This window comes from Leuresthes tenuis, unplaced genomic scaffold (genome assembly GCF_036924035.1).
Source record: "Leuresthes tenuis unplaced genomic scaffold, fLeuTen1.0.hap1 SCAF_19, whole genome shotgun sequence".
Classification (NCBI taxonomy): Eukaryota; Metazoa; Chordata; class Actinopteri; order Atheriniformes; family Atherinopsidae; genus Leuresthes; species Leuresthes tenuis.
In genome coordinates this window covers 28301732-28329083 of record NW_027325373.1, presented here as the reverse complement: position 1 = coordinate 28329083, position 27352 = coordinate 28301732, and the positions used below count along the sequence as shown (strand labels likewise).

The following is a 27352-nucleotide window of genomic DNA, read 5'->3' as shown; positions in this document are numbered from 1 at the left end:
CTCCCACTACTGTTATTCATATAATGCAAACTGGTTCATGGAGTTAAACTGGATAATGCTAGCTGGGTTTCTCTTAAAAATCTCAAGTGAGCTTTTTAGAAGCCACAGAAAAGAAATGTTGCATGTTTTTTTTTTTCCTTCTCTCGATGCTATGTTGTTAGTGGTTGCAATTCAGTAGAAGAAGTAGTTCTCCTAAGAGGAAACTATAAAAAAATAACAACCGTGGATGACATCCTCAAGAGGGAAATAAAGAGGGCTGTTCTCCAGGAATTACTTTCAACTCTGGGAATATCTCAGATATTATATCATATTTGGAAAGATGCCAGTCAGTCACTAAATTTACTAGATCAGAAACAGCTGATTTTGAAACATCATTTTAACCTCTGCAAGTCAGGTGAGATTCCCAAAGATGTTTCCATACCCACTAATGTGCATCAAGTCTTTAAAACTGACAAAAAACACCTGAAGAGAAATTCTAAACCTCCTGCATTAACTGATGCATTAACTGAGGTTTTCTTCAGATTTCTTTTTTGCAGATTCCATTCATCTTGTCTTATTCACGTCTATTAAAATAAATCAAAAGCTGGAATGTGAATACAGCAGCATCTATCTGGGTTACCTAGGAATAAATCTACAAATAATACAAATTCCTGAGGACTGTCACGAAGTGGTGTGGAAGCGAAGACCCAGATGCAGAACATAAAGCAAAACTAGATTTATTTACAAAACAAAGAACAGAAAGCGCAGCTGAGCCTGACACAAGAAATCTTAAACTGTGAAAAACAAAACAAGACTATGACTGTGGAACAAAAGTCATGGGGAAAGGTGAGGTAAGGATTCTGCAATGAGCTGAGGGAAACCTGGAAACTAAATACTGTGGGGAGGTGATTGGTGATGGGGTGCAGCTGTGAAACAAAAACAGGTGACTTGAGTGAACCTAACATGACAGGAAAAAAACATAATAAACCTAAAACAAGACAAAACTCAAAATGTGACAAGGACCTGTTACACCTGAGTACTCCTCTGAGCTGCTGTCAGTTCATGCGCTTGGACGGTCATTCACGTCCTCCAGTTCTTCTGTGTTAGCAGAACTAAAACATCTGTTTTTATAGCTCATAATAATCCAAACTATTTGAATCAAGAGGACAAAAGTGCAGCTGAAAATACTGATGGATAAGCCTTTTCATACAGCTTGGCCTTCATGTAGTGTGTTATATTATTAGTTTAGTTTTCTGTTTTGCTAAACTTTTCTGTTTGTATTTATTGTCCATTTCTTTGATCAGTAAAATTTTATAATATCTTCACTGTCATTGTTTTTTATATAGTTTTTAGCAATGTACTACAGTATTTTCCCATATTATGTTTTTCTGCATGATAAGCTGTCATTTATCTTCATATTTTCTTATAACACTTATTTTCCTCTTCTAATGTTGATTAATTTAATCTACTTTTTAAATTTCTCACAAATCCTTTGTATTTCCAGCTCTCGTCAGTCTTTTATAAAACCTTTTGAATGAAGTGCTATTTTTCAGAGGTGCTATACAAAGTTTGATTGATTGATTGACTGATATCCACATGATCCTATCTAAAAACAATGACATATAACTTTATAACTTCAACACAACGTTTCAGTGGGAAATGTTTAAATTTCACAACATTAATGTAACTGTAAAAGTTGCGGTTACTAACTTTTTTGGCTCTTTGAACAAAGCTTGTTGTCTTGATATTTTTTTGCCTATTTGCAGTTCTACTAAAGACACCATCCTAAGTAAAATATTTAACATGCTTTAACTTAAGATAAAACAAAATTAAAGAACCATCTTTTTCTTCTTTTCTCTCCCTTCAATCATCTTGTGATGCCTCCAACTGACTATGTGTCCTTTTTGTGCAGCTTCAACACTAAAACTTAACATTTTAATACTTTAACTTTGGCATTAGCTCACAATATTTGTCTGTACTTATCTACTGTACGTGAGAGTACTTTCAGTTTGAATGGAGTACGTTTGTTGCTGGTCACATACGGGTTCTGAATATTTGTTCCATGACCAGTTGCCTGATCCCACAGCAGCTCATTTCTGATATTGATTAAAACGAGCCGAAGAGTGTTTTTGGATGATAAACAGTATCAGGGTCTGTGTTTGTTATGATAAAGGTCAGTCGCTGCCAGCGGCTGCTCTGAAACAATGCATGCTTGTGTCTCCTTATTAAGACTTTATGGTGGATATGGGAGCTACATCATGGGAAACAGAGTGAAAATGAGCAAAGTGAGAAACAAACTGAGACCCGAAAAGAATAAACACAGTGACAGCACAAATCTGACAAGTTAGAGTCAAAAAACAAACTAACTTTAAAAGAAATACAACCACAGAGAGATGCAAAATAACCAGAGAGACACAAAACACTTACAGACACAGGACACAAAGACACACAAAACGACTACAAAAACTGTGCTACACAACTACAGAGAAACACACAATTTCCACAAACAGACACAAAGAGACAAAACACGACAGACACATGAATAACAGCAACACAAAACAACAAAGAAGAGACACAAACTGACTAAATACAAAAATCTGACTCCAAATGATCCCCCAAAAGACTACAAAGTGATAAACAGGATGATCTGTCAGCACGAGTTGATGCAGTTCAATTTAGAGGCTGCAGCCTTTAAGAGATGATCACAAAGAGACAAAAACCACCACTAAACAATTTAAAACAGAGAAATAGCAACGAAGAGAAGTCTTATTTGTGCTACAAAACTACAAGGAGGCACAAACAACATAAAAGGAAAATAGAACTACAGAAACATAAAAAACCAGCAACAAAGAGACACTAAAAACTACACACACCCAAAACAGATTAAATGACTACAAACTGTGGAGCCCTCCAAAACTACAAAGAGACACAAAATGACCTCAAAGAGATGCAAAAGAGCCAAAAACATATAAACATGAAACTAAAAAATCATTCTCGAGATGTATTAAAGCTACAGCTGATAAAATGACCAAAAAAGAGCGCCAAAAAGACTATAAAGTGATGCAGAAAACAAGAACAAAAAATGTCTTTCAAAGAATTTACAGCTCTGCTATGAAAGATGCTGAGACCTTTCACATGTTTGATGCCTAACTGCCCATTGGTCCATGATCCAACCATGACTGGAAGACAATAAAGAACCAAGAGCTTAATAAATGGCCAAGAAGCCTACTTCTTAACAAGAACTGCAAATAAAAAACCAGACACTCTGGCTCTCGGGTCACTGGTTCTGTTCATTGAACTCAACTGGTACAGACGAATGAGGGGAAAGACAAAGTAACTATGATTTAAGCTCCTCTGAGGCATGTTCCTCAGCTCATGTACAACCACATTAATTTGTTGTCATGAGCCCACAAAGCAACCATGAAGTAAAACTGTATGCAGGGCTGGAAATCAAAGTCTTAGTTTCCCAGGGTTCCAGGGCAGTTTCAGTGCATAACAAAGGTTTGTGTACTTTAAAACGAGCCCAACGCACATAATCTTCAGGTTTACAAACTTCCCTATTGTTGCTTGAGAGGAGCATGTTAACTACAAGCTCCTGTATCTGAAACAGCTTTGTTTTTTCTTTGTCAGCCCTGGGTTTCCTGCATTGGTTTCCCACTGAGGTCTGAGGTACATTGCAGATAAAACAAGTTAAGTCTGCAGAGATGTGAAAGGTCTCTTCTCGCTGGAGCTGGAGGTTGCTGCTCTGGTCACAGCAACCTACAGAGCAAACCAGGAAGTATGCTTCAGCTTTATAAAGTCCAAATCTGCTAGCTTTACACATTTCTACATTACTGCAGGTGCAATCATTTGTTGTTTGGAAAGTAACTTCGGTAAAACAATTCAAGATAAATTATCTTTTGCTTTGATGCCCTGTTTTTTATGTCATGATCAGTGATCCCTCTCCTCACTTTTCTCCCAGCTCATTGAAGCCCAACTGTTTGTAAACTGTAATAACGTTTCCTGCAGTCTAACTGAAAGTTAACAGGTTCTATAGATTATATAGCAGATTAAATGTCAGCCATGAAGATGGAAATAAAACATTGGGAGTACTCGACCAATCTGAAATGCTCAGTGCTTCAAGCCCAACCCTGAATGTTATGGATAATCTCAAAAGAACCACATCCCTACCACGGCTGTTTCTGGGTTAAATATCCCACATTGAGCCCCGTTTGATCCCCCTGGTTCCTGTTGTGGAAGTCGGGCTGAGGAAAGGACCCCATAAAGATTGCAGTTGAAAAGTTGCACTGATACTAAATTTATTGCTTTTCGTGACCTGCAGATCTGAATTATGCAACAGATATCTGCAGTCCTCAAGCCTTAGAAGCACTTATCTGCCAAATGTTAACACCAGAATAGAATAGAACTGGTCCAACTTCCTCAGATCAGTCGCTGTATTCAAATTTAAGTGTGTGTCACTGCCTTGACTCACCTGACTCCTTTGAGCTGGACACATTGATGAAAATGACGTGGAGAGGTGGTTTGGCTGATGGGTCTCCGTCTACAGTAAAGTCAACAGATTGCTTGAGGTCAAAATCAGATGAAACCGCAGTGGTGACCTGGTTTTTCAAAACCAGTTTGGGTTGTTGCCCCACTTCCATGGTGACGGATGTGAGACTTGGCTTGGAGGTTTCCATCCCTTGGGTGATCTCTGGAGGCAAGTTTGGTCTTGATATGGCTTCTGGAGTCACTGCTACTCTCACTTTGGTGGTACCAGAGTGGTCATCACTGCTGCCTCCCTCCCAGCTGCCACTGCTGACATCCAGAAGTGAAGGCATTGGGCGGGTGGAGGGTAATGGAAGGTGGAATAAAGTGTCTCCTCTAACTGGCACCGACTCTAGCTGGTTGTAGCTAGCAAAATCTCGAACATCCAGGTCATCAAAGGCCGTGGCGGTCACTGACGGTCTGGTGTAAGAGGAGATGAGGTCCATGTGTGGGCTCTCTGTTGGGGAATATGCTACAGGCTCTGGTGTTTTGGTCTGTAGTGGAGTAATTGAGGTGTATGTGGGGCTGTTGGGTTTGAACGCATCTGACGTCATCTGAGAGCTTGCAGTGGTTGGTTCTGGTAGTTTAGCTGTAAGAGAAAAGAACACAGACAAGAGTAGGTTAAGTTTTACATCTCCTGACAAACTTATTAAACTTGGTATCTTAAGTGGTTAGAGCGCAGACTGACACCTCGTTTCTTATACAGTCAGTAGGTAAAATGCTTAATAAGTTGCAGAGTGAAGTAAGCAATTTGCTGTGAGGATGAGTGCTGAAGCCATATCCAGCTTTCTTATCTCGTCACAAACAGTAAAAGGAGACATCCACAAATTCAATAAACTTTTACTTAAACTTTTCAGAACATCTCTGAAACAAAATGAAGTAAAAGTTTGATTTTAGTCAAATTTCTCATTGTCAGAATCACTGTAAGTGTGACAGGCACAGAGTAACAGATGTTTAAACGCAGTAAAAAGCACATTTTTATCTCAATCTAAACATGTTTGTGTTTTCAACAGATGCCTGCAGAAGTAGGAAACACAATTAGACCACAACCTGAAGCCTTACTAGGGCCTTTGTCCAAATCTGATAACAAAACCACAAAAAAGGAACATTTCACGGAGGTATTTTCTAATGATTGATCTAGGCATCTGCTATTTGGAAATTCAAAAAGGACTTTTAGTAACCACAGTCACATTGCAAGGATAAAACATCATGAATCAAGTATTAATCGGTTTTTCATCTTTTCCCACAGAAACACTGAACATAAACTATAGCCCATTATGCAGTGTTGGACAAACAACCACCAGAAGCAGCTTCGCTTTAACAAGGTTTACCTCTGCAAACTGCATGTCTTCATTTTAGAATTTAATTGGCTTTTTGAATTTAACACGCTCAAAGCGCTTGAAAGAACTCCTGAGTGGCAAATCATTCAAAATGGCTGCATAGACACTCATTGCATTGGAAGTACAAATAAACCACCTTAAATTAAAAGCTGTTGGTCTCAACAAGGATCTTTGAGACCTTCCCAAGAATTTCTGGACCGCAGATGTTAACATCTGCCAGAAAATGTGTTTCCTGATGTCTTTAGTAAAGCAAAGCCTGAAAGCATATTGAAATCTTGATGTCTGGTCTACTTCAAAGAGGGATTTTTTTTTTTTAGAAAAATTAAGTTGGAGACTTCTCCAATAAACAATGTGGTTGTACACAGACAGGTTTGGCTATTCAAACTTTTGTAATGAAAACTGTTAACATGGATGGAACTGAGTAGAATTCACTGTACAGCTCATGTTATATGAGCTGTTGTGAAACTTCTCTGTTTGTAACGTAACGTAGTTACACCAACTCTTAATTTATTTTTTGGTTCCATGGCACTTCACTAACTCTCCTGTCATTTCAGATCCTGCCGTTCTTCCCTGCCATGCAATCAACTCATTTCCCTCCTCGTGCATTGTTCCCTCGCCTTTGAACTGGTTACATGCTGCCATTCCGACAGTTCCTTTTAATAGCCTATTTTTTTTACCCAAAACATTTTGCACTAATGATATGCCGGCGCAGACCTGTCCAGGGTGTACCCCGCCTTTCGCCCGATGACTGCTGGGATAGGCTCCAGCCCACCCGCTACCCGATTAACGGACTGTCGGTATAGAAAATGGATGGATGGATATGCCGGCGCAAATACGCCCTAAGGTTTGGCGCACAAACTCTGCACATACAGAGGCCACAGAGGCCTCGCAAACAAACTTTAATAATCTATTATCAAAATCCCCTGAAATTTCAAATATAAAAATACAGATATTAATGTAACTCTGGCGAGACTGAAACTGATTAAGCAGAAATACAGTGTCAGTGAGCTGTCACAGCAGCCAGTTGGAGCGGAGCTCTCCACAGAGCCCATGCGTCTTTTTCACACTGTCATCATATGCAAAAGTAATAATTGCAATTACAGATATCACGGCTACTGCACAGGACACAGTTGCGAGCACTCTGCCTTGCCTTGCCAATAGGAGAGGAGAGAAATGACAGCATAGAACGTATAAAACACAACAAAATGCAGTAAAAACGTTTATTCATGTTAGTAGTAGTAGTTAGTAGTTAGTAGTATTCATGAGTACTCGCTCCAATTATGGGAAGCGCGGATGGGCTTTGCGCATTTGGCACAGACACACAGCCGTTGCGCAAGGCTTTATACAGCCTGTTGATATCTTAAGGTCCTAACTGGTCACACCTGGGAGTAAATGTCATGTAGAGATTGTTTTTACATGACATTACAGCTGAACATATAGCTTTCATCCACAAACCAACGTGGGAGAGCCCGAAGACGCATGTGCCAGACGCACATAGGCATGCGTAAAACCAATTTTGACCACTTCATGCTGTTTATTTGCTTTCTTTTAGTTAACTTTCGTTTCTTTTGGATTCTTGTGCGTGTTATGGAGCCGCTTCGGTCCATATTTGTAAGCCTTTTTTTCCTTGATTAAATTTTCGGAAGTTGAAACAAGTGGCATTGGAGTGTGTGATTGAAAACCACCGCGGACTGCTTCTCCTCCTCCAGTTGCCCAGACTTTGTGTTTTTAATAACGCTTATCTGTAAACATGTGTTAAACATTTAAATTGCATGAACAGAAAGAAGGGACTCACCTGTTGAGTAACGCACATTTCCTTATACGGAAAGCCTTGTCGGAATGGTGGGACGTTTGCATGTCGGAATAGCGGGATGTCGGAATGGTGGGATGTCGGAATGGCGGGACGTTTGCATGTCGGAATAGCGGGATGTCGGAATAGCGGGACGTTTGCATGTCGGAATAGCGGGATGTCGGAATGGCGGGATTTCGGAATGGGGGTTGCCACCCCTTTGGGTTGCGGCCTTCCGCCTTCCCCACCGAAAGGTCCCGGGTGGCGTATATTGTCTCTCTGCTTGCTGGCAGAGCTAAAGACTGGGGAACTGTAGAGTGGGAGAAGGAATCCGGCATCTGCTCATCCGTCAAGCTGTTCTCCGACAAGCTGCGGACGGTTTTCCACCATGTCACCCCCGGAAGAGAGGTCGCTCGGGGTTTGTTTAACCTGGCGCAGGGGGGAAGTTCTGTATCCGATTACTCTATTGAGTTGCGTACTGGAGCAGCTGAAAGTAACTGGAACGCTGCTTCACGATCTTCCTGCTGATTTGGACACACTAGTTGGACACACATCCGCATAGACTGTCTGCGCGAGCGGCGGAGGGAGAGTTCGGTCTGCTGCTTCACCTGAGCGGGTTAACCATCCATTCCACCCTCCGGGGCGTCCTTCTGAGCAGCTGAGCCTCTGCAGCTGGGCAGGACACGGCTGTCTGCAGCAGAATGACGGCGCCGCCTAAAGGAGAACAGGTGTCTGTAGTGTGGTCAGGACGGCCATTCCGCCTCTTCGTGTCCAGTAAAAGACATGGCTCACCAGTCATCCCAAGGGCGCTGGTGAGCCGGGCGGTCTCTGGTTCAGGTCAAGCTGTTCTGCTCTGGGAATTATCAGACTGTCTCAGCCCTCATTGATTCTGGTGCGGATGAAAGCCTGTTGGACATGACTCTTGCCTCCCAGTTGGGTCTTGGTCAGGTGGTTCTGGAGAAGCCTATCGACGCCTTGGATGGTCGTCTCCTCTTCCGGGTTACACATCGATTTACTCCCCTTCAAATGACCATCTCATGTAACCACGGAGATGCTTTCTTTTCACCTGATGAATGCTCCACAACAACCTCATTTTGGGGTTTCCTTGGTTTAGGAGACATAATCCGCACATTTCAGGAACTATACTGCAGTGGAGTACTCGTTGTCATGCTGTATGTTTGAAGTCTGCTCTGTCTTTTGCCTCTGGTTTGACTTTCCAGACCTGTCAGGAGTTCCTATGGATTACCTGGATCTGAAGGAGGTTTTTAACAAGTATTTGGTCATGCCGTTTGGTCTCACTGATGCTCCTGCAGTCTTCCAGGGATTAGTCTATGATGTTCTGTGGGATCTGCTCAATGTATCTGGTTGACATTCTCACTTCTATGTCCAGGGAGGAGCATGTGGTGCATGTAAGACAACTCCTCCAGAGGCTCTTGGAGATCCAGGTCTTTGTTAAGGCAGAGAAATGAAACCATTTTGAATTCTCCCTCTCATACAGACCAGGTTCCAAAAACATCAAGCCTGATGCTCTGTCCCGTCAGTTCCAGTCAAGATTTCCCAGCCTGAAGCTATTCTCTCCTCAGTAACCTGGGAGGTGGAGGATAAGGTAAAACGCTCTCACACTGAATACCCTGCTCCTAGTGCTTGTCCAGAAAACCGATTGTTTGTTCCAGGCGGTCTCTGTTTGGAGGTCCTCCAGTGGGGGCACTCTTCTCGTCTGGCTTGCCATCCTGGGGTGAGACGCACTTTAGCCCTCCTTCGACAGGGCTTCTGGTGGTCTTCCATGGAAAGGGACACCAGGGACTTTGTTGCTTGCCATGTCTGCTCAACATAAGAGCTCTCACCAAGCTCCATCCGGCCTCCTTCATCCTCTGCCTGTTCCTCACCGTCCCTGGTCTCACATTTCTGATTTAAAAAGTTTGCTCTTTTTACAAATTTTAGTAAAAAATGGTAAATTGTAAGTGTATTTTAATACAGCTAAATTCCCAGTAAAGCTGCTCTAATTCACATATTTCCCTTTTTGTCAGGCAACTAAATGTGTTAAAAAAATGAGACTGGAAATTTTTTAAGTGAGTTGACATGTTGTCTTAATGGGCTTTTTTTTTTTTTTTAATATAACCAGCCTCTTCTGACAAAAATCACCATTCAAGTAACTTGAAGACAATGGCCGCAGTAAGAGCTTCTTAGCGAATCTGGGAAACTCGGCCAATATCTATACAGTAAATTTAGCTGTACTTACATGTACCATGATCTCCCATAATAGCTTGATTCTGTTTGCATGCATGTAAACTTGGGACAAGGACAGCGGTCCGAACGGTCCAGTTGAGCTACAATTGTATGAAATGACAAATATTGGATTTCAGTGCTTTGGAACTTGATGGCAATTTCCATCCAGAGAAGTGTTTGTTCACCCTTTTGTGAACAACCTTTGTCCATTAACACGCCTGAAATCACATTTAACATTCAGTTAAATGGAGAATTTAACTGCACAACAGTTGCTGTCGAGAGCTGCATTTCTGTCTAAATGCACTGCAAACAGTGTTTTCAGAGAATTCGTAAGATAATATGCACATTAAACAATGTGGTGCCAATTTTTCCAGTCACAGCCAAACTAGAAGATGATGCAACAAGTAAAAATCGATACAAAGGAAAACAAACAGATGAATCAACTATGGAAAACTGGGTGATACACAGTGGACAATGGAAAGTGAGATTTCAGCACACATGAGGCATGTAATGTCTGCATGTCATTTCTTCACTGAACATTTGCAAAGCCAATTTCCATTTCACTTAAAATTTATTTGACTAAAATGGAATTAAATCAAATGTTCTTCTCTTACATTTCATCTTTTCTTTCACTTTGGTCAGTGTATATTTTCATAATTCATTAAAAGCAAATTTCATGAAAACCTGAGATTTTTTTAACTTGAAATTTCTGCTCTCATTTGAGATGTTTTACTGGATATAAATACAACACAAACAGGATTTAAATGGTTTCTGCCAAGGAATGATAACTCTGACATTTGTTGTCATTAATCACTGCCTGAAGACAGCCTGGTCAAACTTGGAAAATCCCAATTAATTTGTCATGAGTTGACTAAAATAAGAACAAATAAAATAAAAAGCTAAGAGTCTGGTCCTTAAATAATCAGTCTAGTCAAAAGAAAAACAGCTAAACCCAGGAAGTTATGCTTACCGAATGAAATCAGCATGGTCGTGAGCCATTAAAAAGAAAACTCTGCTCTCTGGAAAATGCTAATCATGCAGCTGTCAGAGTGCAGTTAGCTTAGAGCGGGCTATAAAAGGCAATGTGAGAGATTGGATTTTTGGCAACATGAAGTCACCTGTTAAGAATGAAACCATTTGAGGCCTGGAGACTGCTGTCAGAAAAATAACAATCGCTGTTGTGAGCCTGAATGAGACAAGCAAAAACGTATTTTAAAAAACCATAACCACTAATCTGAGCAGAGAGGCTAAGCTAGAGGCAACAGACATCCCACCAGTCCAACATACCGCTATTCATGCAAACCATTCCGACAAGACTTTAACAGGTGAGTCCCTTCTTTCTATTCATGCATTTTACATGTTTAAGACGTGTGATACAGTCTTTAAAAGAGTAATTAAAAACACAAAGTCTCGACATCCGAAGGAGGAGATGCCTTGAACGGGACGCAGACCGTGGTGGTTTTCAATCAGACACTCCGATGCCACTTGTTGCAACATGTGCATTGATTCTAGACAAAAGCCCCACACCAATTTAAAAAAAAAAAAAAAAAGTAATCAAAGGCCAGTACTGGACAAAGGACATTCAGAGAACCTGCAAAAAAGGGCCAGCAACGATTGTCTTGTCTGAGAAAACTCAAGTTTCAGATCGATAAGTCCCTGATGATCTTATTGACCTGATGACCTTTTCCCTCCTCTGCTGGTTCAGCGACCTTGACACGAGGTCAAAAAATGCACTGAACATAGGGATAAAGACAAGTAACAAGATTCTGGGAGTTGAACAGTGCGCACTTACATATCTGTTCAAGAGACAGATAATCAGGAAGGCTAATGCCATTCTTTCTGACAGCTCCCATCCTTTACGTTCTGAGTTCTACTTTCTGCCTTCTGGACCCCCTCAGACTTCCTTGTATGAAGAGTAACGGGTGCAAGCACTCCTTCGTCCCTCCAGCCATTTCCCTTTTGAATTCAGGACAGGGTAAGAGTCGTCGTACCTGATTGGTTGGTATTGTTTTTTGTTTCTTGTCTCCATGTGCTATTATTGATGTTGACAGAAATTGATGATACACACTGTTCGCACTTTCGCTACTTTGTAGGGGCTGCTACTGTTGTTGTTTCAGCACACTGTATTATCCTTGTATTGTCTTAGACTTTTAATCGTAAGTCCATGATATATATCCTCATGATGGAAGACATGAGAAAAGACAAAGTATACAGTCGTGTGAAAGAGTGCATCACTTTTTAATCCTAAAATGTTACAGAATACAACATTCTGGAAAATCATCTGGTCCTTACCAGGACTTTAAATTCATTAAATCCAACCTCGGATGTACAACAGCACATATGACACTGTGTCATTATTTATTGAATGGTTTCTGCACAGCTCTCTTAAGGTCCCACCACAGCATTTCAGTCAGGCTGAGGTCTGGACTCTGACTGGACCATTGCAACACCTTGATTCTGTTCTTTTTCCCACATTCTGCTGTAGATCTGCTGCTGTGTTTGGGATCTTTGTCCTGTTGATGAGCCAGTTTCAGCCCAGCTTTAGCTGGGGGACAGATGGCCTCACATTTGACTCTAGAATACTTTGGTATCCAGAGGAGTTCATGGTGGACTCAATGACTGCAAGGTGCCCAGGTCCTGTGGCTGCAGAACCAGCCCAGATCATCAGCCCTCCACCACCGTGCTTGACAGCTGGTATGAGGTGTTTGTGCTGATATGCTGTGTTTGGTTTCCTCCAAACGTGCTGCTGTGCATTAGGACCAAACATCTCCACTTTGCTCTGGTCTGTCCAAAGGACATTGTTCCAGAAGTCTTGAGCTTTGTTCAGATGCAGCTTTGCAAACCTAAGCTGTGCTGCCATGTTCTTTTTAGAGAGAAGAGGCTTTCTCCTGCAGCCCTTCCAAACAAGCCATCCTTGTTCAGCCTTTTTCTAACTGTGCTGTCATGACCTTTAACCTTTAACATGCTGACTGAGGCCTGTAGAGTCTGAGATGTAGCTCTGGGCTTCTTCACCTTGGGGTGAACTTGCTGGGACGTCCACTCCTGGGAAGATTGACAGCTGTCCTGAATGTTTTCCACTTGTGAATAATCTTTCTCTCTGTAGAATGATGGACTCCAGATAGTTTGGAAATGGCCTTATAACCCTTCCCAGACTGATGGGCAGCAACAGCTGCTTCTCTGAGATCATTGCTGATGTCTTTCCTCCTTGGCATCGTGTTAAACTGACAGAACTCCTGCTTTTATAGAGCTGCTCACACTGACTGATGATCAGTTAATCAGAGCATTGATCAGCAGCTCCTGGCTGCTACTTACCTTCTTAATTCCTGTGAAAGCAGTAAGAGTTCATTTAGTTTTTCAGCTTTTGTTCCATAAAATATGACAGTGTAATATGTCTTGTGTTGTTGTTCACCTGAGGTTGTTTTTACTTGATTTTTAAGACCTAATAAAGACGAGATGATTTTAATAAGTTGTAAAACCTTAGAACTAAAAGACAATGTACTTTCTTTTTTAAAAATTTTTCCATTAACTTTGTTAATAACTTGTTTTACCAATAAACTGAAAGTTAAGAGTAAAAATACTCTCTATACTTATGTTTTTAGCTTTAAATTTCATATGTTGTCAGCAATCCAAAAACCCAAAACGATCCCATCCTGATTCAAAGAAAAGTTTACTGTTCAGTGCAGTTTATTAGAAAGTATAAAACTGCTACGTTTGAGAAGATAAAAACTGCTGATGTTAAACATTTTGCCAAATTGAGAATTAAAACCTTTGCATCTGCAGAACTGTCCCCAAATTTCTAAAAATTATCGAGCAGAATTAAGTATCGTGCAGTAATATTACAGTGCTGTGTTTCTGCACTTCTTCCTCCACCTTTCGGGCAGAAACTAAGGGTGTTTTTCATCTCTGCTCTTTCGCAGTGTGAAGGCGACCCCGACTGCATGTTCAACCCTGCCCAGGTATGATGTCATGTGTTTGGCGGGCTGCAGCCATCTGGCTGAGCTGGGGTCTGTCACTGTACTGTATATTAACTCTGTTACACAGCTCTGCCATCTCACTTAAAGCTTGGCAGAACACGTTTCACGTCCATCAGAAAGTACCTCTGCTCTGCCAGCATGTGACTGTTTGCAGTGCGTGATGCTGCTACTTCTGTATGTTAATACTTTGCTTTTTCATGATGATGTTACTTACAGGAGAACAGCCCCTCTTTTCCACTTCCTCCGTTTGTCTGTCGGTGTTGTTTGGGAAGGATCCAGCTGTGAAGCATTAGGGACCTGTCCCGTTTCTGCTCGAGCTGTGTTAAGTGCATGTGCTGGGTTTTCCCCTCATAAAACCTTCCCCACCATATACAGGGCAATGAGAGTTTATTCTTCTCCTGTTTGGAGTTGTTCTCTCTCATCGTTCTCTGTTTCAACATCTTGATGCTCCAACGTGTTTAGTGGCTTCGGTTTTTAGTTTCTGCTGCAACACACCTCAGTGTTTTTGCAGCAGGCCAAAGTTTTCTTGTTTCCAACACCTGGACGTTTGGAGGACTTCTACTGTGACTTTCAGGTTGTTGTTTTTTTTTTGCTGTCCTACATAAAAAACACAGTTAGTCTGAAAGTGTCTCTAAGAGTCCAGTAGCAGAAGTGGGACGTCTCCATTATTAAAACACAACCATCATTCCCCATAAGATTTAGAGTTGTATGTCAGTAACCTCAGATTTCCTAAAATCACTCTCATTAGCTTGATTTCCATCCAAAATGAGCATATTTATATTTTTAAATGAGCTAAAGGTTTGTCAAAAGAACATGCAAACTAATCGGAAGTTGCTTTGTTGAGATAAAACTATGCTGCAGGAAAAGGACAAAATAAAGGCCACATTTATGTGGTCATGGTGATGTGGTGGTTAGCACTGTTGCCTCACAACAAGAGGGTTTCAGGTTCCTCCCACAGTCCTAAAACATGCATTTTAGGTTAACTGGTGTCTCTAAAATTGTCCTTAGGAGTGAGTGTGAGCGTGTGTGGTTGTTTGTCTCCGTGTGGCCCTGTGATGGACTGGCGACCTGTCCAGGGTGTACCTCACCTCTCGCCCGATGACCCCCTGCGACAAGACCGACGGATTAAGTGGGTATAGAAAATGGATGGATGATTATTTACACTTTATAGACATTTGAAATATGGCAGAAACGATCATTTAACACGAGGAGTAATCTGTTCTATTTGTCTGAACTTTCGGACACAACTAATAGCATATTGAAAAACTCCTGATCAGCCCTCATTTCTTTGCTTTAATCTAATGCTTTAATTTCCTTTAATCTTTAAAATGGTCCTGATCAATAGTTGACCTGACCTATGAGTCATTCAAGCAGAAAAAATGCTCCTAACTCAAGGGATGAACCAGTCAGTGCTAAATTACAATAAGATTGAGTTATTCAGTTCATGTAGACAGCTTAATCTAACAAGAAAACAAATCGGATCGGATTACTTGCGATTGAATTAAGATCCTGAGATAACCGATCTAAATGCCCACTGAACGTGCATGTAGACAACAGTGGATCGGATTTAGCGTTCTGCGCATGCTCCAGATTTTTTCCTGTGATCGTCACCCGGAAGTCGAAGTCGATATTACTGTTGTTGTCGCCGCCGTCAGAAAGAAACAAACAACGCGATGGAGAATGCGCCGTTGTGCATTGCGCTTGTACCTTAACCAGCTCATCCCCAATGTAGAGGGATGTAGCTTCATCTTGCTCTTCGCTTGCCATCTTTCTCAAATGCCTTCGTTTTGTTGTTGGTGGTGGTGAAGTCGTCAACAGGAAGTGACTCTATTAGCGATAGCTGAAATGGGTACAGCGCCACCTATGGTGCTGCGGTATTGCATGCTTTGTGCCAGTGATTCGATTCATTCTCCGCCATATATCCAAGGATAATTACCCTCTGATAAGGAGCATAACCCAACTCTAGCCATAATCGAGTTAATCTCATCATGTAGACCCACTGAGTGTTGTGTCGACACAGAACAGACAACTTAGCAAAGAAGTCATTTTAAATTGGATCTTTAGGCACTTTGTTACCAGCAGCCTGTCACAAAGACACATCATTTGTTCCCATTTCTTTAGCTGCATCTATGAAAAACAGCAAAGATAACACAGTTTGACAGACAGAAAATAGGATTTCTGCAGCAACAAGGTGATTCCCAAAGAGCTATTAGCTGAAAACTTGGCATATCTCAGCATGGTGTGCAGTGTGTCCTTAAAACATTTGAGGAAACTGGACAAGCGGAAGACAAAAGAATCTCCATGGAAGGATGGCTGTCAAGAAGCCTGGAGAACTATTCCTGAATACTACTTAAAGAAATGATAGAAAGCTTGTCTAAGAGGGTTCAGGTTGTGTTGGAGAATAGGAGCTCAGACCAAATATTCACTTTAAAGCTCCTTAGAATTGTACAAACTTTGTTTAGAGACAGTTTTTTTTTCTGTCAAAGTTTGTTCAGTTTCTACCTTTGAAGCAGAATGCTCCGTGCCTGTCCGTTGGGTCCGGGAAGCCAGTTTGGTTTTGGTACTTGTAGAGCGTGCGGACCCCCAACTGGCCTCCTCCACACTGAGGCCGAGAGACAGTGATTGGGTACCGGACACTTCCATCAGACAGCCAGCCGTAGTCGCAGCGGTTCAGCCCCACCCTCCAGGCTGCAAACATGTGACCGGGTGACGCCAGTACGGCATCGTGCTTTTCACACTCCTCCCTCGCCTGCTGCCAGGTGAGATTATTACTGATGGATGGAGGGTAGAAAACCTCACCTTCAGTTAGAGGAAAGAATTGTAAATAAAATTATCCATAAAAAATATTGAAAATTCAGAAAATGTTTAAAAAGATACAATGATTACAAATAAATATCTGTTTAATAAGCAGAATTTAATAAAAACATAAACAGAATATCATAAAATGTCAAAAACCTAAATCCTTAATATTAAAATCCCTTTTATAATTGATAATAAGATATGATGAGCTAAAATCTGCTGCTGGTGTTCTACATATGACTAAATTGGTAATAAACCATGTTTACCGTGCAGTTTATCTGCATAACAGTACACATCGTATTTCTCTGAGGGGTCACGGCTGCCGTACGTTCTCACACCTGGTCGACGCGGCAGATTACCTTCACAGCCTGGACGTGGTGCCCTGATGGGATATCTGGTGAAGAAGAATACAATAAACCTTTTTCATATATTACTGTTCCAAGTGCTTTGCACTGGGCACCAGTTTTAATCACAAACTGTATTGAGATAATGTGGTTAGATCTGAAGTAAATATTGAAGTGGATTATATTTGGTGAGATGATGAGACATGTAGGATGTAGAGTAAAGTGGAGAAAAAAGGATGAGGAAGTTTAGACCATTTCTTCCCTTAATCATCATGGGTAATAAAAAGGACGAGCTTGGAGGCCTAATAAGGACACAGCAGGACTATCAGGAAGAGACCTGGCTGCAGGAACAACTGTCTGTTCAGCTTTATGATTATACGGGCAGACAGAGACTGCAGACAGAGCGGTCACAATAAAGGAGGAGGATCACAGAGCTGGTTAACAACAGATGGTGGAATCCTGGATGTCACTGAGAAGGAGCGTCTCTGCACCCCAGATGTTAAACTGTTGGCTGTGAGTTTCTGTCCATGTTGTCTGCTGAGAGTTCACCTGAGTTACCTGCTGACGCTGTGTGTGACATCATCAGCTGAGTTGTTGCTAAGCTACAAAAACAACACCCCAACCACCTGATGAAGACCTCTGAAGATTTCTACCACACCTTCCTCTCTGCTACACTTCAACTTTCTAAATGTTTGTCAGCTGATTTATATTCAGTTTTGTTCTCGATCAGTAACAACAGCCGACCTTACTTAGTACCACAGCAATATAATTTCCCTTTAATTAATAAGATAATAAAGTATTGTCAATTTAATGAAAGAAGACAAGATTAATAAAACCAAAGTTTAATGAGGGGGAGAAATCTAGCGCAATCATACCTGACTGACTTGTCGGCGAGCCAACCGGCATCACACTGATCAAGGCCGTCCTCAAAAGCAGCGGTCAGCTGGTTGGGTGTAGCGATGGAGGCGGCTATGGAGTGGCACGCCTCCACGGCTTCAGGAAAATCCAAAGTATAGCGGCTGGTGTTGGATCTGTAGTGGAACACCACACCTAAAGAAACAGTCAGCAGTTAGGAGAGCAGATACAGCAGCATTTTAAATACAGCAAAAAAATAACAGTTGCCTAAAAATATGAATGAAATATCGGGAAAATAGTTTAAATGTATATGAATAAAGTGCATAACGATTATCCAAAAATATATAAAATGCAGGATAAAAGGCCTAAATAGTATAAATAAGATCATAAAAATGTATGTAGCTTAAAGAAGAAATATCTGGAAAATATATTTAACATGAAGGAAAAACATGAATATAATGTTGGAAGAAGTTAATAAACACCAACTTTAAATGGAGTATTTTTTAAAAATACAAGAAGATATATAAATTTAAAATAAATGTAAAGTAATATTAGCAATAAATCTGATAAATATAACAATATGAATAAAACGTAAGAAAAACAAAAATATGCAAGATACCTTTTCTTCAGACATTTTTACACATTTTCTGAAGAATACAAATAAAATGTATAAAATTTCTGAAGAAAATGTGAATATATTAATAATAACAATAAATTATATTTAACAGTGCAAAAAAAGAATAAAAATGCTCTAGAATTGATTAATGAATTATAAAAAATTAATATTTGAAAAACAGAAAAAAATATACATGAAAATGTTAAAAATATGTCTGGAAATACTGACATTTACAACTGATATTTCGCAAATGACTCTAACCAAAACACTGAGGTCCTGGTCAATGAAAAAACATGAGAATAAAACCGATTATTTTTTTTTGTACTTTTCATCAGCCTGAGCTTCTATTCTTCCACAGAGATTCAGAAACTGAATCTGTCCTAAGATACGCAAAAGTGTGGAGGAAACACAAAGTAGTGAGATATTTCAGCTGTCATCCCGTGACTAAACATCCCTGTTGTTTGGTGTCATTAAGTCTGGAGGATCAGGGGAAATCCTGGCAGAGCTGCAGGAGGATGTGAAAGGATGTCTGAGCGGTTAAATGGAGAGCTGTGTGTCACTCATAGGGAGCATCTTTGTGTGGACGAGCCCAACAAAGAGTCCTGTTGAGTATTAATGTGGAATCTGTGTAAATGTCGACTTGGTTGGAGGATGAACTGTTTCCACTGGATGAAATGAGATCGATGGAAATCTTTGGTTTTCAGAGTGAAGCCTTTGTTCTCCACCCACTGAAGATGGAGTTGAAACAAGTTTATGAGTCAGAAAACAGAAAATCCACCTGCAATCCAACAGTAATAAGCTGCTCTATTTATAAAAATGATCATTAGTTTGGTTTCAATTCAACATAGTTCAGCTCAGTTAGGAGCAGCACCCTAACCCTAACATAACATGGGGCTTTTTATTTAAGGAGCTCAAAGATTATTTCAACCCTGGGTCTTTTGTATTTCCACTGAGGTCTAACATACATGATAAATTAAGCATATTAAGCCTGTTGAAGCATGTCGCTCCTCTTGTACTGTCCTCACTAGAGCTGGGGCGTTAACAAAGCAAAAATCTGCCAATGTTACACATATCTATTAAGCTGTGAGTGTTTTACATGTGACTGTAAATGTAACTGCAGTTAAAGATTAACATTAACATTTACAGGAACAGTAAAAAATGTTCCTGTTTTACGGCTCAACAGTCTTTAAGAGCAGCTGTGGACATGTAACCTGAGATGACAGATAAAATTGTGGAAATACTTGCTGAATCAGAGAGGTTTTCGTATTTGGGGTAAAAAAAATCTCTTTTGGAAGAGAGAAGGCATTCAAAGGATCCCACAGAAGAGCCTGGTTACAGGAAAAGGTTTCCTTGGTATAGATGCAACTAAGCTTTGGATGTTATAAATGATGAGGACTGTCAAGTGTAGCTGTTGTCTGAGCTAACCCTGTGCTTTGTTATTTATTGTTTTCTGTGTTTCGTCCACTTTGTGATTAATGCTGTAGCCGTCAGCTCCTTCCAGCTCAAGCTCATTTTCAGCCAGTCAGGATTACATGTAGCATCATCTCTGAGGTCTTAGCTTTTTGGAGGGTGACATGCAAGTCCGTCTGCAGATGCAAGCATGAACCAACCCTGAACAGACCTATCAATGTTTTCGTACAATTATGTGTTATTACCAATATAAAGGTTTCATAGTATGCTTTTCCATGTTTTCTGGCTTAACTGCAGTGTTAAAACGATGGTCTACATATGTAGAGGTCTACATATGTTTTTGGCATTATTATGCAGAAAGAACTTGTTTTATCCCATAGTCTCAAACTCTCGCTTGCAATATTTTTTATGAACACACTTTCTACTTACACAGTTTAAGATGACCTTTTATGGTAAGCAGGGTGCATACGGGAGCTAGAGCATGCACATTATCCACCACAAGCATTTTATTGCACCACAAGGAATGAGTGATCTGTTGGTACTTTTGAGAGCAAAGTTCTTTGTTTTGCTTTAGAGATGTCTTCAACAAAATATGTTATTGGAGGTGAGGGCAAGTTGAACTTTTCCAGCTTCCCCAATTACCCAGAAATCTTAGGTTTTCCAGGATTGGATGATTAATGGATTGGTTTGTTTTTCTTATCTAGCAACAGTCGGGAAAATGTTTGGATTTGTTCATTAAACTTCACTGTCGACAGTTCTATGAACATGAACCATTATGACGGTGTCTTTGCAGGGAGGCTGAAGCTGAAAGTCAAGGCTGTTCCAACGCTAAAATGATATGAGTCTGCACCTCAAACAGTGACGGAAACTGTTTCAAATGTCTGTGCTGCGTTGGAATTAGACGTATGAATGTAATTTAGAACAAACATCGTGGCTACACTGAGTGAAGAGGCATTTCTGGTATTCTGGATCCGAAGTGTTATCGCGCTTGGAACATAGCGTGTTTCTCAAAGTGTTTTCTTGTTTATATGTTACTGTGGCTTCCAAGCCAGCTTGTTGCAACTGTTGTACAGCCCATTCAGGTATCACAATCGTCTCCTTCTTCATCCCCTCAGCAAACCTCCAGGAATTCGACCAATCAGTAGACACTTTCATCAGATCCTCATCAATCTCAAGAGGAGGCTTTACCCGTGAAAGCTCTTAAGAGATGAGGTGTTTCAGGGAGTTCAGCGGCAGTTGTAGGAGAGAATAAGTCACACTTGACAGGTTTTGTAACTCTGTATGAACAAAAACAATATAACATGCTGAAGAAAAGGGGGAAAACAAACATAATATGACATTTCTCCCTCATCACCAAAAGACCAATCACAGATTTTGTGCTCTGCTGGTTTCAAATCCTCACATCCCACTGACGTGAGCCGACAGTTGGATCAGAATTGGCTCCAGATTATAAGATATATCTGATGTATTAGAAAACAGGTAGTTACAACAATCAGAACATGTTTATTTGACAAAGTGTGAGCTCAAACTTTACCTAATACTTTGGTTGACACCTTGAGCTTTGAAGTCTCTGCCAGCTGAACATATCTGGATGCAGTTGAGTTTATGGACTTTATGGTTACAGACCTTTGCCAGGTTTTACTCACCAGAGACACTGAGGCTGATGGTGTCCTGAATGTCCTCGAGCCCGTGCATCACCTGGCAGCGGTACAACCCGGCGTCGCTGGCTCTGAGCTTTATGATCAGCAGAGAGGCATCTCCGACTGACTGCGGGTGGCTGGGCACCGACACCCTGCCCCTGAACTGCTGCTCTACCTTCGCCATCCCTCCGTTGACCACCAGCACCAACTTCTCTTCCTGCCCATTCACCTTCATCCACTTGATCCTGATGTGCTCGCCAGGACTCAGGCTGGGGGAAGCTGGCCTTAAAGTGAAGTGACACGGCAGCACCACCCGGCCTGCCAAAGCGCCAGCTACAAACGAATTCTTCTCAGTCCTCATTGTCATCTGCAGAGAGGCTGGAAAACAAGACACTGCATGAGTCTGTTGTCCTGTCGCAAAAATTAATCTCAGACACATCTTAACAGTCATAGAATTGATGAATAATCAGTCTGATTCCACATCAGATCTGATTCCACATCAGATCTACAGCTCTACGTAAGTTTCACTCTTATGGGTGAAACTATGACATATTATTATTTATCCTAGTGCTATAGACAAAGACCTAAATCCCTGTGTCATTGCAGAGTTTTATGGATGATTTTATGCTCTTTATGGATCAGCAGGTCGGACTGGAGTGAACCAAGTTCATGTAAAGGTGGTGCAGCAAGAAGATGATGGGAGAGAGGAGGTGAGATAATAAATCCATCCATTTTCTATACCGTCAATCCATTAATCGGGTAGCAGGTGGGCTGGAGCCTATCCCAGTGGTCATCGGGCGAAAGGCGGGGTACACCCTGGACAGGTCGCCAGTCCATCACAGGGCCACATAGAGACAAACGAGACAAACAACCATGCACGCTCACACTCACTCCTACGGACAATTTGGAGTCACCAATTAACCTGACATGCATGTTTTTGGATGGTGGGAGGAAGAGATAATAAATGCTACAGAAAATAGCAATATGTACTTGTACATCAACCTCAACAAAGATACAATAAAGAGAAGAAACAAATGCTGTGTTGAGCATGTAATGCTGGTACCGTTGCAACAAACCACACAGTAAATTCATGTATCGCTGTGATGACAGCAGCAGTAGAATTGAACTCTTTTGACAGTGTCTTTGCATCCATTTGGAACTCATTTTTCCACTTTGTGGTCCACTTTATATTTTTTAATTCATCCTCCATACTAAGGTCTACGTAACGCATAGTTTTTTTTCCTTTTTACCTTAAATCACAAAAACAAAAGTGGTCCTGAAACTGGGCATGGTGCTGTTATGCAACATGATACAGACTTTTCTTCTGGAGCAAATCAAAAGAAAGAACATCATCAGGAGCTATTGTCTCTGATAAACAACGGAGAGCTTCCAGATGCAACAAATGATGGAAGAAACTAAATATGTGTTTTGTTGGACTATAAATCATAAAATCAACTTCATCAGTTAGGAACCTGAATATCGGGCACATGTTATTATGTTTACTTCAGAGAATGATCATCAGGAGTTTAGATTCAAGCCATGATCACACTGTTTCCTGCTGGAGTTAACTCACCTGGTTGAGGCTGAGCTGAACAGAGACACACGAGGCAGAGCAGGCGTGTGAGGAGGTGTGTGATCATCTCAACACAATCTGAGACAGAGAGCAGAAATATGGTATCATCTTATATATATGTTTTACGTCTTGAGTTCTTCTTTTACTAAAGGATTGTATCAATAACTACAGTCATGCAAAAGGAGACAAACTGAGAAATAAACAAGGAGGTTAAAACAGAGAGGTTATAATTTTTATAATTCTTTTCAAAGACTGCTCAACTCAAAAGAAAAACACAAATTCTATTGTAAAAACTAACTTTGGACAATCTCTGAAGAATTTTTAATTCAATTTATTATAGTTCATGTATTTAGTTAAATTCAGCTCAGTTTATTTGACATCAACTCACAACATGTGTCAGGGCACTTCTGAGAGAAAATAAACTCCAGTTAAAGTTCTGCTCACGTAGAATCCAATTAAACAAATTAAATTTCAATCAAACAGATTCCAATTCAATCCAGTTCTTTTGTTCAATCCAGTCCAATTCAGTGTAGCAGTGTTAATAAGATGCCAAGTTATAAAAGTTGTCCAGCTGAGTAAGCTTTATCATTCCATGAAATCTTTGATTCAAAGTCCTGACCTGAGCATGTTTGTTAGGTGTCAACAACCCTTGATGTTACATATTTCAGAATTATTATATTAATAGACATTAATATATAGCCTAACCATTATATAATAATACTATTAATATTTTCATCAAAATCTCGATATTATACGTTAATCTACACTACCTTAAGTGTTTGATTTAAACGCAGCTTAAGAACCAAATCACATGCAGTATAGCCTTTGGTCAATCTCTACAGGTGCAGGAGGTGCTGAATTGAGAACGATGGTGACTACAGTGGGGAGAACAATGATTCAAGAGAGAAAATTACTTCACACTTGTTTAGGATGTATAGTATTTATAGGGTTAGTATCTACAGGGTTTAGATCTTATGCTGAAGTTTAGCCAGCCAGCAGGAAAAAGCTGTAGTCAGTATTTGGCTCTGGAAAGTTGAGGCTACAAAACATCATGACTTTATCATTGGCAGTTTTTTTAATCTTAACACAAGAAGACCCACCCACACTTTTACAGTTGCAATCTACTTACATTATTACCTATAAATGGATTTTCTTCTTAACAAACAGCAAAACAATCAAACTGTTATTCAGAGACTTGCAAACCAATCTCTCATGTTCATGTATTTGGCAGACACTTTTATCCAAAGCAACTTACAGGTAGGGTAAGGGGGAATTTGAACCCAGGTCTCCCACATGGAAGATGGCAATCATACCACTACACTATCCAGTCCCACTCTCATTGATCAGCCAATAAATAGATATGCTTGTAAATTATTGAAACATATTCATATACCAATACATCCTCCGAGATCCTTTGAACTCATGCACACTGTTGCACAGTTAGGAAAGTTTAGATTGATAACTTTGGCTATCTTAAAAGTATCCATTGGTAAAAGTAAAAATCGAGTGCCAAGGATCCCTTTCTAAGTTAAAAATATGTTTTCTTTTCAGTTATTGTAACAATATCAACACTTTTTCTGTAATTCATAGACTACGTATATTCATTTGAAAATACCATCACCAACCTACTTGTACAGATAAAATTAATTACTTTTCTGAAGTAATCCAATTGTATCTCCACCTGCTGACTCTAGAAAATGTATTTTTTTCACAATTTTTGGATCAAACAAAAAAGTTGGAAGATAAAAGAAAACATTTCATTTCGTATGTTGGTCAAGTCCCTTATATGTGAAAAATAACCACTACAGAAATGATATAGAGGAGGAGCCTGTTGGAGCCTGTGTCTTTGCAACCATGCACTTTTATTGTCATGTGACCATTTATTTTGGTGGCACTCAGACTGTAAAAAGAAGAGGTACTTGGGAAGAGTCATAAGCACCAATTTTCTTTAAAAACTTTAGCAGTTTATCCAGATCTAACATGATTTTAGTTTTGTTTGTCAGTAATCTATCAACATATAAAGCCTTGTACGATAAGCTGCGTAGTTTCTTTTCCAAAATACCAGCAGTGGTAAACTGAGACAGGTTTGAGGTTTGAAGAACCGGGAGGGATCAATAATTCATATTTCACTGCCATGTTGAATAAAAAGGAAGTTGATCAATCAGCACTGATCTTCAAGCTGCTGGTTTGTCTGTAAGTTCTGCAAAGGAAAAAAAATACTCTTTTTACGTGTTTACAGTGTAAATAATTCAGTTTTAGATTTAGTCTTTTGATAAAAATCAGTTTAAATCACATTTATTCATAATTTTATTCAACAAACTTTCCTTAGTTCATTTTAGGAAAGGTTATAACTTTTATGTTCAACAAATTGTTTAAAAAATACAAATGAAGCTTAAATACATAGTTAGTTTTATATTGTTTAAATAGATTTATGAAAATTTGTAAAAGAAGAATGGATTAATAAACTGTTTTTTAAAGTGGTCAATTTAGAATTTCTATTTTAATTTAGTTAAATTAGATGTTTGCCCCCACATGGTGCAACTTACCCTGAACCTGGGTCAAAAATAGCCTTTTTAAAATGTATCACATTTGGTCATATTTAGAAGCCTTTTAGATGGATTCTGGACATTTATGTTAATATTAAGCATTCTGAAATTTGGTAAGATGATCTTGTCATATTTTCTCTCTTACTTTCCTTTATCTTTTTTTCTCAATGTGAAAAACTTTTACTGTTGCAAGTTTTAACAATTCAGGAGCAAAGTTCCCCTTGATCTGAATATAGTCTTTTAAAATTGAACAATTTGTATTTGTACTGCATTTGTAGATTAGGTATATTATATTATGCACAGATAAAATCACTTTTACTGTAACATATAACCACTCCATAACAGTTTCTTCAGCAATCAGTTGAAGTAACCTGAACATGGTATTAAACAGTAAAGGAACAACTTGGTCTCAAACACTATTTGCCAAAAAGTTGATCCGTATTTTCCTTTAATTTCCTGACTAGTGTTGTTCCAACCCTGGGGGGGGGGGCTGTTTGATGCACCTTATATTTATCTTACATCCATGCCAATGAAGCACAAACTAATTAAAATCATCACAAAAAGGAGGGGGAGTTTTCTTGGACAGTAGATAACAGCTGGCCCAGGACCAGCTCTGAGCCAGCTGTGATTTGATGGTCAAGCTGTGAGTTGATGTAAACTGACATAACTGTTCCCAAGCATCAGTTTTATCAGTCATCTTATCACCAGCCTTTAAGCTGTCAGTTAGGAAACATTCCCGGCTACCAAAAAATATAAAAATAAGCCTCTCCAGTGGGATGATAGTAAATAATCACAGATATGTTGAACATTATCTTTTAACTTAGTGTGCAGATACATTTTGTGCATAAAAGACGGTAAAATATCAAATATCCTACCTTGCAAATGCTTTAATAAAAAAATAAAAATGAAAAAAGGTCCAAAAGTCCTGTTGGTTTGTGTCAGATGTCTTAAACTTTTCCAAGGTAAACTCCCGGAGATCCCAAGCAAACGTCTGAACACAACTCCTCTCAAACAGATGTTCTCCTCCACCTCTCAACACTGGCTGCAAGTTCAATCCACTTTACACCCCCTATTATCCAGACATGAGGACAAGGAGGAGCACACATGACCAACAATACACCGCCCAGCACAGACAGGGAGGGAGGGAGGAAGAGAGGGAGGTGACATTGTGACAAAAAACTGAAAGAAAGAAAGAAAGAAAGAAAGAAAGAAAGAAAGAAAGAAAGAAAGAAAGAAAGGGTGGGAGGTGTGGATGGAGGAAGCGAAAAGGGGAAAGCCTGAGTGGGAGGGAGAAAGGGTGAGTCATAGAAGAGAAGGAACTCGAGTTACACATGAACAGAGGGAGGCATTAAAGGGAGGCTCAGCTGATTTAACATTACTTTAAGAGTCATGAAAGGTTGGTTTAAAAGGAGTGATGGAGCTCTAATCATAACTTCTCACTGGAAAACAATGATTTTCCATGAGTGTCAATTTTACGTCATGTTTAAATGCCAAAACACACTAGAACCGGTTTGTTCAAGTAGTTTATTATGTGCAGAAACACCTGGCTTAAACATACAGGAAAGTAAGTGGACAGAGAAAGGAACCCAGTAATAGTTCTAAGCCTACAAACCCAAATCAGAAAAAGTTGGGATACGATGGGAAATAAAGTAATACACCAAAAAGAACTGATTCTCATGTCAACTTTGACTTGACCAAAGAGTTTCTAGTTTTGTCAACAACTTTTTCACAACTCTT

General features: G+C 40.0%; 2 protein-coding genes across 2 annotated transcripts in view; both read right to left on the bottom strand.

The window, feature by feature from the left end:
• Window positions 1-23149, bottom strand: part of vcanb (versican b) — a 38071-nt gene extending 14922 nt beyond the window's left edge. Inside the window, exons 1-6 of the mRNA XM_072371544.1 lie at window positions 23070-23149; window positions 21503-21874; window positions 17851-18025; window positions 16898-17025; window positions 16335-16631; window positions 4451-5092 (exon numbers count right to left, since the gene is read on the bottom strand). Of these exons, the coding sequence (XP_072227645.1) occupies window positions 4451-5092; window positions 16335-16631; window positions 16898-17025; window positions 17851-18025; window positions 21503-21874; window positions 23070-23136 (1681 nt within the window). The 5' untranslated portion in view covers window positions 23137-23149. The remainder of the gene's footprint in view (window positions 1-4450; window positions 5093-16334; window positions 16632-16897; window positions 17026-17850; window positions 18026-21502; window positions 21875-23069) is intronic.
• The window catches only part of LOC140276746 (DNA repair protein XRCC4-like), an 88851-nt gene that overhangs the window by 18199 nt on the left and 43300 nt on the right, over window positions 1-27352 (bottom strand). The window lies entirely within an intron of this gene.